General features: G+C 42.4%; 1 protein-coding gene across 3 annotated transcripts in view; it reads right to left on the bottom strand.

Moving 5' to 3' along the window:
- The window catches only part of adka (adenosine kinase a), a 130,867-nt gene that overhangs the window by 84,931 nt on the left and 29,403 nt on the right, over nt 1–16,533 (bottom strand). For all 3 annotated transcript variants that reach the window (XM_069188873.1, XM_069188875.1, XM_069188874.1), the window contains exon 4: nt 14,226–14,304. In XM_069188873.1, the coding sequence (XP_069044974.1) occupies nt 14,226–14,304 (79 nt within the window). The remainder of the gene's footprint in view (nt 1–14,225; nt 14,305–16,533) is intronic.

Genomic DNA, 16,533 nt, shown 5'->3' with positions numbered 1-16,533 from the left:
TTTAATAGAGTTTTCCTTTTCGGAAAACAAACTAGATCTTAAGTCCACTTGTGTCACACACTGTAGAGAGAAGAAGTAAGATATCTATGGAGTACGATAAAAGGTGTACTGTATGCAGTAAAACACCAGACTCTTGTGTACTATAAACAGGATCAGGAACTAATTAAATGCTAATAGCTGAACAATCGGAGCCAGAGCAGACGCTGATGTTCTTCCAGGACTTCACGTCCAGCAGCACACGAGTTGGGCACAACACACTGGGCAGCAGAGGCACAGCAATAATGAGAACCTCTGCAGTGAGGGTGGCACTCGTCTGGAACAAGCTGTCAAACTGAACAAGCCCCTTTAATTAGCCCCTGAATTCAGAAACTAATGCGAATGACTTCACCAACCCACAGTTCAGTCCAAAATCTTACTCATGGCATCCTAAGGCCTATTCCACTAAAATGCATCTAAAGAATAATAGCAGTAATCAACAAATCAGCTACCAGTGAGCTATAAAATATCCTTCAATAGTGGCAATTTTGGCCATTCTACAATTACCGAGTTTAAAGATAAAGCGCACTGCCAGAAAGACGGAAATGAAATACTACTGCAGATTGGAGAATGGCAGGTTGAGAGGGGCACTATGATCTTAAATTGGTCTTAAAAGGCCAAGTGGTCTTGACTCAAAGAGTTCTGCGTGTGGAACACGCCATGTGGTGGAAGCTAAAAGTTTGGCTTCCTTCAAGAAACAGCAGGATGAAGCCTTGGATACTAACTACCTAGTGGGCCCAAAGTGTGACTGGTCTTGTTGGTAACCATTCTTATGTTCTTTTGTCTGTTTTAACCAGCTCAGTTTTCTGAAGGCAGATGACTGACTCACACCAAGACTGGGTAAACATAGGGATATGCCAGTGTGAGCAGCACGGGTGGTATTTGCCCCTGGGTGACCCAAATATCAAGGAAATGCAAAAGCTTAAATACATTAATTCATAATTTTAGCCAGCAGCCATATCACCCTGAAACTCACAACTAGAAGCCCACTGAAGCTCAGCAGGTGTGAGCCTGGTCAGTACCTGGATGGAAGAGGTCTTAGTGGGGCCAGCAGGGGGTGCTCACCCTGTGGTCTGTGTGGGTCCTAAAGTCCCAATATAGTGATTGGGACACTATACTGTAAAAAGGTGTTGTCCTTCGAATGAGATGTAAAACCGAGGTCCTGACTCTCTGTGGTCAATAAATATCCCAGCGTGTTTTTCGAAAACAGTAGGGGGTGAAACCCCGGCGTCCTGGCTTAGTTTCCCATTGGCCCTTACCAATTGTGGCCTCCTTATAATCCCCATCTGTGAACTGGCTTCATCACTCTGCTCTCTTCCCCACCAATAGCTGATGTGTGATGAGTGTTCTGGTGTTTTATGGCTGCCGGCGCATCATCCAGGTGGGGCTGCACACTGGTGGTGGTGGAGGGGAGTCCACATTACCTGTAAAGTGCTTTGAGTGGAGTGTCCAGAAAAGCACTATATAATGTCAGCAATTTTTATGATGATGATGATTATTATTATTATAATACATTAAATCCTGTGCAGTAAAACCTGTAACGGTAGTCTGACTGACACACAACACCTCAACAAATTAGGGTAACTATCAAAGTACATCATATTCCCAAGCGACTCAGCTGGTACAGACTCCTGCTCCGAGGACACGCTGAGCTCAACCACATCTGGGACATCGCTAGTCAATCACTGACCAGGATTCCCTGCCTGGGGTCCCCAGTACTGGCTCAGTGCAGTGCCACCAGGGGGTGTTTGAGCCTCCCAGGGCTCTCTCTGTGACAGCCTCTCTTCCTCCTTCTCCCCGTGACAAGTCAACACAACCAGCAATGCCAAATTAATAAAAAATAAAAAATAAACAAAGCAGTCTAGTAGTATAATAGCAGTATCAGTAAAGCAGTGGGGTGGCCATTGAATTAACTTACAATCAACCGCACAGCAGAAAACAAGCTGCCCTCTTGTGGTTGACGGACTGAATTACATGTAAACTGACAACTTGCGAAGAATCCTGGAGTCTTCTTACTGCATTCACTGCACATTTCACTTTACATAATGCACTTTATGTACATTTAACATACACTGCAGAAATGCAGCAGGCAATATACTGTTACACAGCACAGTTTCACAAAGGATGGTCCTTTCTTTCTTCCTGCGGTACTGAAGGGTTGAGTCATAAATCACAGCTTCTGGTTGTAATCTTAACGTTTCGAAGAGTGCGGCAACTGTCAGAGCTGCTCTGACAGAAAAGAAGGGATGGAGCTACCTATAAATGTCCTGACTGGTTGGGACACCAGACATTTTTCACAAGAGTAATGTTTGTCACGTAAACACTGCTGCTCTGAACACTGGGGATCCAAACACTCATTACGTTTTAACGTCTAAATTCTGACAGAACGAGGTCATAAAAGATTAACTCAAAAAAGAAGTCAAACCTCCTGCTCTGCTGGCATCATTCTATCCAGAAAGGAGGTTTCAATTTGCACAGAAACCTCTAACCCTCAGGACTTCTGGTGTTCTAAACAACCAACTGGGTGGTACTGTAAACTGTTCCAACCATTTTCTGAAGTTACTGCAAAACAGTTCCTTTGCTACATGCGTTCATTAAACTAATCTGACGTACTTCTGTGGACAGAAAAGGCCCATTAATAAAATTATTTCTGAAAGCTTCTCAATACTACTAGGCCCAGGTTTAGAGATGTGGAATATGACCAGATACTTGCACTTCTCCCAGGCTGGAAAGTATAATAGACAAAAACAGCAGGGTCACATTTAATGGCAACCAAAAATAAATCTCAAGCCACATAACCAGTAAATTTAATTCTGCAACCATTTATTTTTATGGGGAATACTACACAGAGATTAAAACCAGGCAAATAACGCCTCTCTGGTGGTCTCCTGAGTCACCAAGAGACAGTGAGACTCTCAGACACAATCAGCCACACACTTGCTTTTCATTGGGTTGAAGCTGCTGCAGCAGGACAGCCTGAGCAGCAGTGTCTTTTCAAGTGGAAGATTTTTAAAACCTATTGTCATGATCACAGAACAACAGAAATATGCTGTATCTGAAACGACCTGAGCCACATGGAGACCAGGTTGAGCATATAGTTGCAAGAAAAAGTTTGTGAACCCCTTGGAATTATGCATTTATTACTCAGAAAAATGTGGTCTGATCTTCAACTAAGTCACAATAATAGAAAAACACAACCTGCTTAAACTAATAACACACAAACAATAGTACTTCTTGTCTACTGAACACATCGTTTAAGTATTCACAGTCTAGGTTGGAAAGAGTATGTGAACCTCTAGGCCAATGACTTCTCCAAAAGCTAATTGGAGTCAGGTGTTCCAATCAATGAGATGAGATTGGAGGTGTGAGTTGGAGGTGCCCTGCCCTATAAAAAAGGCACAAAAAGATTGGTTACTGACAATCTGCTCTTCTCAAGAAAGAGCTGTTCATGTGAACCACGCCCTGATCATCAATCCACAGAGACAAATCTTCTACAAATGGAGGAAATGCAGTACAGTTGCTACTCTCCCTAGGAGTGGGCATCCTGCAAAGGTCACAGCAAGAGCACAGCCTGCAATGCTGAAGGAGGTGAAAAAGAACCCCAGGGCAACAGCAAAGTCCTGCAGGAATCTCTTGGACTTGCCAAAGTCTCTGTTCATGTGTCCACTATAAGAAACACACTGAACAAGAATGGTGTTGATGGAAGGACACCACGGAGGAAACCACCGCTCTCCAAAAAAAACATTGCTGCATGTCTCAGGTTGGCAAAAGACCCCTGGATGTTCCACAACGCTTCTGGGACAATGTTCTGTGGACGGATGACCCAAAAGTTGAAGCACTGCATACCAACACCAAAACCTCATCCCAACAGTGAAGCATGGTGGAGGGAACATCATGGTTTGGGGCTGCTTTGCTGCCTCAGGGCCTGGACAGCTTGCTATCATAGAGGGAACAATGAATTCAAAATTGTATCACGAAATTGTACAGGAGAATGTCAGGGTTGTGGTCTGTCACCACTTAATAGAAGTTGGGTAATGCAACAAGACAATGACCCGAAACACAGGAGTAAATCGACAACAGAATGGCTTAAACAGAAGAAAACTTGTGTTCTGGAATGGCCAAGCCAGAGTCCAGACCTCAACCCATTTGAGATGCTGTGGCATGACCCGAAGAGAGCTGTTCACACAAGGTATCCCAGAAATATCAATGAACTGAAACCGTCTTGTAAGCAGGAATAGTCTCAAATTCCTCCTAACCGTTGTGCAAGTCTCATCAGCAGCTACAGGAAATGTTTGGTGGAGGTTATTGTTGCTAAATGAGGTTCAACCAGTTACAAAATACAAGGGTTCACATACTTTTTCCAGTCTGGACTGTGAATGTTTAAACGATGTGTTTATGGGTAATTAATGCAGAAATCCAGGTAATTCCAAAGGGTTTGCAAACTACTTGCAACTGTAGGTTAGAGCATAGGACTATACCTGAAGCAGTGTGGCTCATTTACTCATTCCCTTATTCCCAATGCCATAAACAATTAGATACACACAAACCTAGGTTTTCAGGCTCAAATTTAAGTCATTGCTCTTGTGGCCGGCCCAATCCATTTTTTTTACAGCCATTCACAAAATGTGCTTAAAACACATGCACAGCTGTAGCGCAGACAAGCTCAGCAGCCTCAACCCCAAGCTCGACTCAGTGACCAGTTGGCGCAGTGCTTGTGCCCGTGAACCTGAAAGGCTGTTTTTGTGGATCACTTTACAATTCTCAGGGGTTCATATAACCTGATCATGAACTGATCTGACTCTAGCTGCTTAGTATTAGGCTGAGAAAGTGTGAAGGAACCTGTTGGGAATTTTAACATCTTCACTTCTGTTGCTACAGGTCACTGGATTTTTTTTATTCAGTTACTGCTTCTACTTCCCAGTTCCTAGCACTCCCCCCCAACCACTTTATACGGGTATCAGGATAACACAAAAGAACCCCAATGAAGACTATAGGTGCAGTGAATTCCCTGAATGAAGGGCCTGTAAGTTAATAGGATTTGCTCCTGATGGAGAATCTGAGGCATTTCCTGCAGCTGTTACAGACGGCCGCACAAAAATAAGCGTTCTTTCATTCAACGCTCTTAAGCCCCCCCACCATCACCCCAAAGGTTTGCGTTATCATCCCAAAGGTTGCAATTGTGTTTTTGTATTTTGCTTTCTTAGCGATTAACCTGTGGTAAGTGAAGGACTGGCCCTTTTGGGTGAAGGACAATTTTACTGAAGGATAGATTTGACTCCAGAAGCTCTTTCAGAAGGAAAGGCACAGGGGCTCACCTGGGTCAAGACCACCAACATTATTCTAACATGCCATGCTAAATATTTAATAATAATTGCTTACACTTATATAGCGCTTTTCTGGACACTCCACTCAAAGCGCTTTACAGGTAATGGGGACTCCCCTCCACCACCACCAGTGTGCAGCCCCACCTGGATGATGCGACGGCAGCCATAGTGCACCAGTACGCTCCCCACACATCAGCTATCAATGGGGAGGAGAGCAGAGTAATGTAGCCAGTTCATAGAGGGGGATTATTAGGAGGCCATGATTGGTAAGGGCCAATTGGAAATTTGGCCAGGACACCGGGGTTACACCCCTGCTCTTTTCGAGAAGCGTCCTGGGATTTTTAATGACCACAGAGAGTCAGGACCTCGGTTTTACGTCTCATCCGAAGGACGGCGCCTGTTTACAGTATAGTGTCCCCATCACTACACTGGGGCATTAGGACCCACATGGACTGCAGGGTGAGCGCCCCCTGCTGGCCCCACTAACACCTCTTCCATTTATCATCAGTTGCCTGGAACAAGAAGGTAGAATACATGCATGCATGTATCAGGCGACACGCATACAGACAGAGGCCTCGGTGTCTCTGCTGCTTTGACCCTTTTGATTTGCTTAGTGTTGCAAATGAATGATGCGAAGCTGGTTTGTTCCTCTCTGTCTGTGTCCTCGCCCATAGCAAAGGAGCAGTTCATGATTTGGGCCAAAAACAAAACAAAAGTCTGAATTGTGCAGCAAAAAAATCTCTAAATTACAGAATGATTTTCCCAAAAAATATTTCGTACTCCTGTCATGGGTTTGTGATCTCGTCTAAATTACTGAAGAAATTCCTCAACTACATTCGCTGCTGCGTAAACACAAAGAAATACACTTTAGGAGCGGTGTACAGCACCTTCTGAAAGAAGAATGTTAGTCGCCACCCCCTGCACTCTGCGGGAGGGCTATAATAGCCAGGGGGAGTCCAGTCTCCAGCAGACACTGTCTCCTGGTCCTCTTCATCACAATACAGTAACTCCCACATTCATTCAGGGTTTCCACTCGCACCTTCCCTACACTCTCATTGCACTGTTATCTCATAACATTGGAAACAAAATTGTTTTCAAAATTTCCACATTGAACAGGGAGACGGTCTTTGATTTTGCAGCCTTTGTAAGCACCACTATGTCATAAAAAGCTGCAGTGCCCAATATTCTGAAAGCTTGTTAAAGGTCCTTGACAATGTGAATTCTGATGAATAACTAGTAGTGTGGACAAAAATCCTGTTCAATTTGTGATGTGCAAAAAAAGCACTGCTCACAAGTACATATTTAGCAAAATAAACCCTGATCTTTCTCTGACCTTCAATTGGCCATTTTAACGTATACAATTGTAATGGATGGATATAGATCCTTTACAAAGGCTCCGAGAAGGGGATGGATTTTTGAAAATGAGCATTAACATTGGTTTTAACATGCAGTCTAGTAGTCTCCTCAGAACCATCATCCATCTCATTACAATCATCAATCAAAAATGGAAGCTTTAAAACTTTGCCTGTAAAGGTTTGACTTTAAGGGTGCTGTCTAAAGAAATGGTAAAGCTGGCAGGACTCTTGACCTTCAGTGGAAAAAAAAAAGGTTAATTATAGCCCGGCTGTTAGTTTTCTGAAAAGCTTTGTCATCAAAATATTTAAGGTTGTTTCGTGAGTTACCATGCAGCAGCTTGACCACAGCACGCATGTGTGCTCCCAGAATTTCAGAAGCAATGTGACGTGGACTTTGGTCAGTGGGGCGGAACAGGACAGACCTAAGTAAATGTACGAAATAAAGACTTATGTTTAATAAAGCTATATCATGTGGTTATGGACTGAAAAGAGGTGAACACACAGAAGGGAGGGAGAAGAATCTTTCTAGTGTGCAGCTTCTTCAGCTGGGAGTAAAGGAAGTGCCCCGTCTGGGCTCCTTCATTTTAAACCGGACCCATCGCTGGGACGGCTTGCGTCAGAAAACGAGAAGCCCCAGCTCATGACCCTCCAGCTTCTGGAGCCGAGACCATTCCCTTCAGCGTCTCCCGACATCTCCACAACACCCCCAGCTTGAACACATAGCCCAAGTACAGGCAAGGGGCTTTCATTTAATTAACTTCACCAGCCCCCAACACGCACGGCTTCTCATTTGCACTCTCCAAAATCCCACCACTCACAAACGCAAAGAAACACGGCTTTTTCACATTTGGAAAAACACGCCTGCTGTGAGTGCTTTTTCTAACTGCGACACCCCGTTACAACTTCTTCAGTCACTTGACTCGAGCACAGAAAAGTCCTTAACAGAATCATTCATATACTTACTATGTAATATAATCATTGAATAATTCAGACAGAATTCTCAATCAGAAATGAGAAAATCCTACTTACTCTCCCTTTGGGTTCCTGTGACTTAAATTTTGCTAACTGTATTTTTTTTCTCCTTTATTTCTTAAAATAGTTTTTGTTGGGAAAACACCTGTGATTTCCAAAACATTCCTTCCATCTTATCATTTGGTCAGCAGGTTAACGAAGTTGAAAAGCTGATATGCGATAAGTCTACCAAAACAGCTGAGATCTGCCACAAATCTCACAAGTGCAAAGGCAACAAGCAATGCATCACTTTCCCTTAAGCAGTGTGCTGAGAAAAAGTCAGTTTATAAAGCTTTGTATATAGACCGAAGTAGGATATCCTACTGTATTAATGGTAATAAGTAAAAAATGCTAATGATGGCATAATAAATAAAACTGAATTTTAATTGTAGTACTCAGTTGTCAACTCTGAAACGTTTCAAGAGGTGTGAGTATTAGTAATTATCGTGTCTTAGTGATGTAAATGACCTTCTGTAGCGGACACATCCGAGAATTTATTAACCTACTGTTGACAGATCTTCATACTTATATATATCACACAGGAGGTCATATTAAATAATGGCATTTATTTACATTGCACACTATTATGTCACGCATATATTTAACACATAGAAAAGCTTTAATGCAACAACAGGCTTACAATGCTCTCTTATTTTACCTTTTTTTAATCAAATCTGCTTTATAATTTACATCAGAAAGCAGTTTTATATATGGGTTTTCAAAAATATTTTCTTTCATTTAAGACCCAACACACACTTGTCCATTTTCCTGCTGCAGTTTTAAGTCCTTTTTTTCCCCCCACATGTTCACAACAAATTTCACAAAAGGCAGTATCTATTTATACTCTTCTGCACAAAGTCTTTGGTCGCCTGCAGTTAGTCATTAATCATAATCTGTGGTAAGTCACCTTGGCTAAATCAAGCAGTGTTTTAATGGCGGGGAGATCTGATGTGAATTCAGTTACATCACCATCTGCCTCATCCTTACTGTCTTATTCATAATGCAGCCCTGATACCAATGTTTCCATACAGCAGTTCTGACGATGAGCCACTTTGAGGAAGGTCTCCTTGACTTTTTAGTGTCATTCCTTCTTCAGCTGAGATGCTAAGGTTCAACTTGCTCTGACAGTCTTCGAAACTCTGAATGCAGACCCACTGTTCCTTTTTATAATGAAGAAAAGCAAATATATATACAAATATATAAAGATATTTCCAAAATTACTGAGACATTCAGACTTTTAATGCATTCTGTGTGTGTATGCTATTTCTTAACCCTAACTTCATTATTACCATTCTCTTTACTTTTATTACTTCTAAAACATTTATTCAATGTAAATCTCAGGCACATAAAAAGGAATCTACTCCCTCCTCTCATGAATAAACACTGAGAAATGTGGGCAGAAAAAAGGCATACTCTTTTTTCTTTACATGAACAGAACACCAAGTCTAAGTAGAAGGACTCTGCTTACATCACTGCCACCCATGAAACCTTTCAGTCTTAATAGACAAAACATGACAACACCTTCGGTGTATAAGAGTGACCAACAAAAGAGGAGAATATTTGGCTCAATGTTCTTGTTCAATTTAAGTAAATCTTATTGATCCAGATGACTCCTGGTTAGTTAATTCTCAGCCCCACAGTTCTATTTTTCCTCCAATGCATCATGAGCACAAAACAGCGCTAAATGTCTCTTTGTGTTCTCATTTTAGGGAGAGAGGAGATGCAAACCATGTGCAATTACCACTGTGCTGCACTCGCCTGTCTAGACTATGCTGCAGTAGACCTGAGAGGTAAGAACAAGCAGACCCTTTAGAGTCACGCCTGGAGTGGAAGGGACAGAAGCAATTAACCACGCTGAAGATGTCATCTACAGATTACACATTTCTCAGTATTCAGTGTGAAACGCAGACATGACAAAGTCATTGCTAAAAAGGATAATGCAGAAATCCTGAGCTACCCACTCAGTTGGCTTCATCTCACAGTAGACGCCACACGCCTGCAACTTGTAGCTTAATTGCAACCCTGTGACAGTTTGCACTGAGGCCCACTCACTCCTCTGCACCCGTGAGCAGAGGAGACACAGCTCCTGCTGTAACTGCAGTAAACACGGGATACTCTACTTACAGACACCTTAAGAAACCTTGTGCCTTCGAAAGCCTAATTGTCTGCGACTCTCCGAGACTTCGAGAAGGGAGTAAACAAGCCTTTGCACTTTCAAATTGGCATTGCAGCAGTGGCAGGCAGGCCTCAATTAACCTTTACCTAAAAGCATGAAAGAGCTGCTTTAATGATAAAGCAGTGCTTCAGGTTCTCATACCACAGAAATCAAAGGCTCATCAGGTGTGCTGTGTTTAATCATTAATTAGCATGCTTATCGCTGTTCATCAACAATGAACAATCACTCGTTTCCTCTGTAATCACAAGCTACAAGAGCTAAAACAGCAGTATATTAATGCTTCGTGCAGAAAAAAAAATATATAAAAAAGCAGTTAACAATTCCCTTTCCTGCAAATAAAAATAAAAACAGACGTCCTGTTCCCTGTCACTTCCTAAGTCAGGCAGTACTTCAGATTCATGCAGTCTAGTGCTACCTGTAATATCTGCTTGCCTCCTCAGTACAGACAGAACAGTTGGTTTAACGACATTTGATCACATTAAATAACCTCGTAAACCGCCGAACAAGTTAAAGATTTCCTAGAGTATTAAAACTTCCGGACAGGATTCATTTCCCTTTGTGTTGTTTCATAAGCTATAAAGCTGACATCTCAGAAACCTATGCAGGATTCCAGATTCTTTCCTTTCCATTTTCCCCAGTTTTGATGAGTAATACATCATTAGCAATATGGCACACTGGTCATGAAATGGGTTTATGCTTCACATTTTCTTCTCCTAGCACGATGCCAGAAGAAAACTGTACGGCCAGAGATTCCATGATTTAAACTATTTAGCAAATGGAACTCAGTTGGATTGGTTTCTTTATTCAGAAAAAAAAAATCTCTGCAAAGTCAAAGATGAGGTCATGGAACACTGTGCTCCTTTGGGATAAGCTGGTGCCTAAAACTAGACATCAAACCTAGTTTAAATTTCCACACAAAATATGAGCTGGGAAAGTCCTTTGCATGTAAAAGACAGCGAGGTGATTTTATACAGAAAGACGTTCCAGCAGCTTCATGCACATGTGTTTTCAATAAAGCAGTCAGAGCTCACAGACAAAGTTGGGCCCCTTTACCCTTTAGTAATAGACTTTACACAGGAAGTAATGACCAACGAAAGCTTACAGAAAGAACCTGGAGACAGGGGTAATTACTGTGGAAGGACAGAAAACAATGTTTTCTTTCTCAATGCACAGCTCTTTACTTAACATCAAGTGGAGAACTAGGAGGTCTTCTGTCCAGTATGGGACATTCAAGTTCTACATTCCTAGCCATTTTCCATCAGAAAAAATGAGCTGTGGAGATCGTCTGAATTTAACCTTTGTCAGAGTGTGAAAGCATCAAAATACATTTCAAACACTCCTAAAACTCCACTTCTAAGTGGACACACTTATCTGGCTCGGATGTCAAACGTCAGTTGCCCAGGGTATTTGACAACTGAAATATCAGAGAGTCATTCCCAGCCCTCAGTCCCAGAGCAGCCCCTTGCTGGGGGTTATGAAGGGATCAGCTGACCTTCACTCTGACAGCTGCTTAATGGGGGAAATGGACAGGAGGAGTATTAAAAGTCCTTGCAATCTCTGGCAGTACTCAGTGCATGAGTTATTAATAAACACTCCTCTGCTTGTGATTTGCAGCATCAAAATGACAGCCTGTCGTTCTGCGATGGCTTACAAGCGTCTTATTTGCATTTGGATGTTACTTTTTTTTGCAGAATACAAGGTAAGGGCAGCTTTCAAGCAACAGAAAATAACTACCCTTAGTTTCACAACAACTGCAAGAATTTTACACACAATTTTTTTTTTTTTAATTCTTTCCCTTGACTATAACATCCACACTAAAGGCATCCATCCCCATTCATTCCAATGCTGGGGCAACCTTTGAGAAAAGCATGCTAATGGAAGAACGTAGGCTTGGATCAGTTACAAAGAAAAAGCCCTCTAGTCTTGGAGAATATTTACACACTGTGGAAAGTATGACTGCACTCTTACCAGCCCGAGCTTTGATGCTAGGGCTCCAGACGAGCAAGCCCGTATTTGTTATTTTCCCATGATGTGGAAAAAGAGGTGATTTCTTGCAGGTGAGCCTTTATCTCGAGTGCAGCTCCAGGGCATGATACTGAGCCTTGGAAAAGTCCCCCATCACACACCATGGCAGAACGAGACACATCAAAGGCTCATCGGAGGGGTTTGAAGTTCATCCACCAACAGAATTTAAATGACGTCCAAATTCGGAGGGGGAAAAAAAACCAACACAAAAACTGAACTGATATGATAATAAATGTATAAAAGTTAATCTTTTGGGAATTCTATGCGCCCTCAGAACCTATAATCAGTAAATTCAAAAAAAGGCTTTAAAAAGTGATGGGCTATACATAGTTTGCGAGAGAGGAAATGACAGTTTGTTGCACAATAGGTTTAAGACCAGCAGAGAAATTTTGTTGACCAATTAAATGATTTTGCTTGTTATGTTTGCACAATGAATTAGTGCTCAAAGAAAACGCTTTAATGTGTAGGAAGGACCAGCACATACCTGCGTTTACAGATTAGTTTGTTTTTTCAGAAAACTTCTAGTCTTTTGACCAGATCTAAAGCTTACGATTACAAGGGCAATAGCACTTTTAAAAGTACCTCTTCACTTCCACTCCAGCACCACTCCGATAAGCTCATTCATTCTGTGGTCTCTTTGATGCCTGTTCAGACAGCTGTGCCATTCATTGCATTTAAAGATTCAGATTCTCCACTACTGACATCTAGGTTTAAGGCTTGTGACATGCCAAATCCTGCGTTAATCTCACAAACATCTGCTCCACGTTTCCTCTTACGCTCAAATTGACCAAGTGAAAAGCATAGTATGATCAACACAAAAATCGGAGACCATTAATAAAGTTTCCACAGTTCTCATAATAGGAGATTTTTTAAATTGACTACATACTTCCTGCCAATTATACACACCACACAAAAAGAACACATTCATCTCACTTGGGTTATAAGAATCTAAACAATGCAGGAAGGCATACACAAAGCAAAAAATAAATAAGGACCTGTACCGCTCCTACAAAATTCAAAACGCAACCAAATGATATGTTGTTCAAAGTTTGATTTTATGAATAAAATATACTAAATAATATGAATGGGCCAAGTACTAATGCAATTTTAGGTCATCTCTACACTAAACACTGGATACAAGTGCATCTGCTCTAAGGCTTTCCTGAACGCACCTTGCTGGCTATAAACATTGCAAATTTTTAGAGACCGGGCAATCAAAACACAAATGAATAGCAAAGATGCATTTTACCATCCATGCTGTAAAACATGTTGAGAGGGATGAGTCAATAACAGTTCAGAGAAGTCCTATTAAAGTGCTGAACACCTCTCTGTCCATCGTACTGAAAGGGCTGATTAGAAACTCAGCTTTAGGGCCTGCTGTCCTACCGTCACAGCTGTAGGTTTCACAGACACCTGGGAACCCACCTTCGCTCCACTGAACCTCACGTCCTTGAGAACAGAACATTAGCTGCTTGTGCTTTCATCCCCACGGTTTCTCACTTTCAGCAGCAACAACAGACCTTTTATCCACACTTCATTGTGTGTCCATCACACTAAACCTGCAGAGATTTAATATGAGAGGGTCTTCCAATACACAAAAGTAGAAACAATGAAACGGGATAAAGAAGAGCACTCTAGTGGCCTTGTGAGCTGCTCAGCCAAGGCTCCCAGCCCAGGGCAGGTTGAGTTCTGTGACCACGGGTTCAAGCCTGGGTCACGTCACTAGCCGACTGTGACTGAGACTCCCCAAGCAGCAGAGTACAGTTGACTGAGCATCAAAGAAGGTGGGGTGGGGTTAATCAGCCAGGGCTCTAGGCTGTCGGTGATAGAGCGCCCCCTGTGGCCTCTTGAGCACCTGCAAATCAGCACTGACTCCCAGGTATGGGGCTGTGATACCTGGGTGCGTTTTAAGATGAGGGGCTCAAGGGTGGGTGGGACCAGAGGAGTCTTTCTCCACTACCTCATTCTCCCCTGTGTGCAAACCAATAAGTGAAAAATGCAGGGTGCTTAAAAACCTAGTGACTGAAATGTGGGGGTCTTAACAGCTGTAACAAAAATAATTGTCGATTCCAATTTAAAACAGAATAGACGAGCAAGTTGATGGGTGGGCCGGATGGGCTTGAAGGATATTGAGGAATCCATGAACCATGGGACCATGGGAACAATTTTGGCAATCGAACTTACATGCATTTTCTCTTTGGTGCCTGAAAAGCTGCCATAAAACCATGTTTTCCAACCACAACTCTAACTCCCAGTCCTGAGTACTAGTACAAACATTCAGGAGAGAAAAGGGCAAACCTGGGCGACTTTCACAGAATTCTGGGTGGAACCTCCAGCGTGGTATTCTACTTTGAACTTCTTTACAAGCTCCTCAAACCTGAAAAAAAAACAAACCCACATGAAAAGAGGTGCGAGATGCTGTCTTCTGTAAGAGAGGAAAGAAACAAATGTCCAAACGTCAATATTAGAAACAAGCAACTTCAGTGTTTGTAAACAGGAAACTCAAGACTACTTGCCCTTGTGCAAGGCAGTAACCAAGGTCATGTCTATAAATAAACCACACTTGAGTACTGTATGAGCAAATGCGTTTAGCCAGCTGAAGAGCAAAGCTGTGAAGCAACGCATCTGAAAATGGCTGAATTCTGGTTTTCTGCTTAGCCCTTATTACATTTGAGAGTTTATACTCGAAAACCAAACATGCAACACTTTCTGCAGCATGCAAATTGTTTTAACCACAGATGACTTCTGCTGCCTGCCACACATCATTTAGATAAAATGTGGAACTGGTAACCACACAGTAGGCTAAAAATCACCTACATACATACTCAGACCAAAAAAAAGCATGTATATATATACACTCCAAAACTAACCAAGAGTTTAAAAATATTACTGAATACATGTAAAAAAAACCTTACAAACAATACAAAAGCATAAGGCTTGATGCATTCGGAAAGGGGGGATGGGCCGTCTTGACTGTCTTTCCGGAACTTTTAACAGGTTACAGTAACACGACAGATCTTTTACCTCCCGTTAGTGGACGGTGCAATGCAGACACTAATCCTCACACCTGCACTGTCCTTCCTCCAGCCTCACCTACAAGCGGGGCAGTACAGATTAAGTCTCATCAGTGCCCATTCAACCCGGCCTGGCCAAAGCAGCAGCAGAGTTCACTAGGGCCAGAAACTCGCCGACTTAAATGAGCTGGTTGGATTATTTTAATTAATTAAAAGAGCAAGAAAAATTCAAATGTGTACCAAAACCTCACTGATTCTCTGGTAAAAAAAAAAAACTATGGAGAATCAATAAATGTTGCAGACAAAAACCTCACTGGCAGCTCACTGGCAACACCAGTGAAAATGTAACGTAGGTGTGCAATTTGCAGGAATGAGTCTTACAGATATCATAATCTGGGAATTCCAAATAGCTGAGAATCACACCTCCTGACACCGTAGGGACATGGCCTTCATCTGAGGGAGAGGAATACCAACTTAGCCAAGATGAGGTCAGGAAGCATTATTTGTAAAGAATCCTAAAAAGCCGACGTCATCCCCTTATGAATCGGGAAATGAAAAAGCTTTTTATGTGCAGAAAAGAAACAATCTATGCGTTTTCAGTGTGCGGATATGTAGCCATGAGTTGAATCTTTTTTGTGCAGCTCGAGCTCTGCCTTGTTCGTGACGTGTCGCACATGGTCAGCAGCAGAATGAGTGCGGAGGTTTGGGTCACAGTGCCCTCACCTGGAGCCTGGGTGCTGCACGACCGTGGGAACAGAGCGCCTACTTCCTCAGCAGCAACAATTGCTTACCATGGGCTTAACCACATTGCGTTCGCAGAAGAAACAGGCACACGCTCGTGCCTCGTGAACTCGCTTTCTCGATGCAGATAACATCTCCAAACCTTGGCCTACGACCTTCTTGCCTAGGAAACTGCTAGGCACTGTATGAGACTTGCCAACTTTGAGAGAGTCCACTTCCATACCTGAACTCCACCAAGTGGCAGGTTCAGACACAAAGGGGTTTTGGCTACATAAACATAAAAACAAAACTCTACATGCCATTTATTTTGTAAAAGCAAACAAACCAGAGTGCACTGGGAACTGGGAAGTGTAAAACTGGGAACTAAAGGGTGGTGAGAATATGGAACAAGCCAACCAGCCACTTTGCTGGACCTTCTTACAAGGATCGGCTGGATGAAATCCTCAGATCGATTGGCTTCAAACTACCAAGCAGGCCAGATGGGCCAAATTGCATCCTCACATTTGTAACCTTTCTTATGTTCTCATGCAGCAATCATCCAGAGGTTCCCATTAGAATAAAAAAGAACTTTATTTGACACCATTAATGGTTAAAAGGAAGACTTCTTGGAAGTGTCCCGAGTTGCAAAACTTAATTAAGGGGGTAACACTACGGAGACCAGATTGTGCAAATCCAAAATGGAATTAAGTCAGGACACCGGTTAACACCCCTCCTCTTCCATGATCTTAAGTGACCTAGTGGTCAGGACCTTGGTTTAGTATCTCATCTGAAGAAAAGAACATCCTACAGAATAGTGGCTCTGATCACCATACTGGCATGCTGTTTGGAAATTCTGGTGCAGACAGAAGAGA

This window comes from Lepisosteus oculatus, chromosome 4 (genome assembly GCF_040954835.1).
Source record: "Lepisosteus oculatus isolate fLepOcu1 chromosome 4, fLepOcu1.hap2, whole genome shotgun sequence".
Lineage (NCBI taxonomy): Eukaryota > Metazoa > Chordata > Actinopteri > Semionotiformes > Lepisosteidae > Lepisosteus > Lepisosteus oculatus.
Note: the sequence above shows the minus strand (reverse complement) of the source record. Positions and strands in the feature narration are given on the sequence as shown.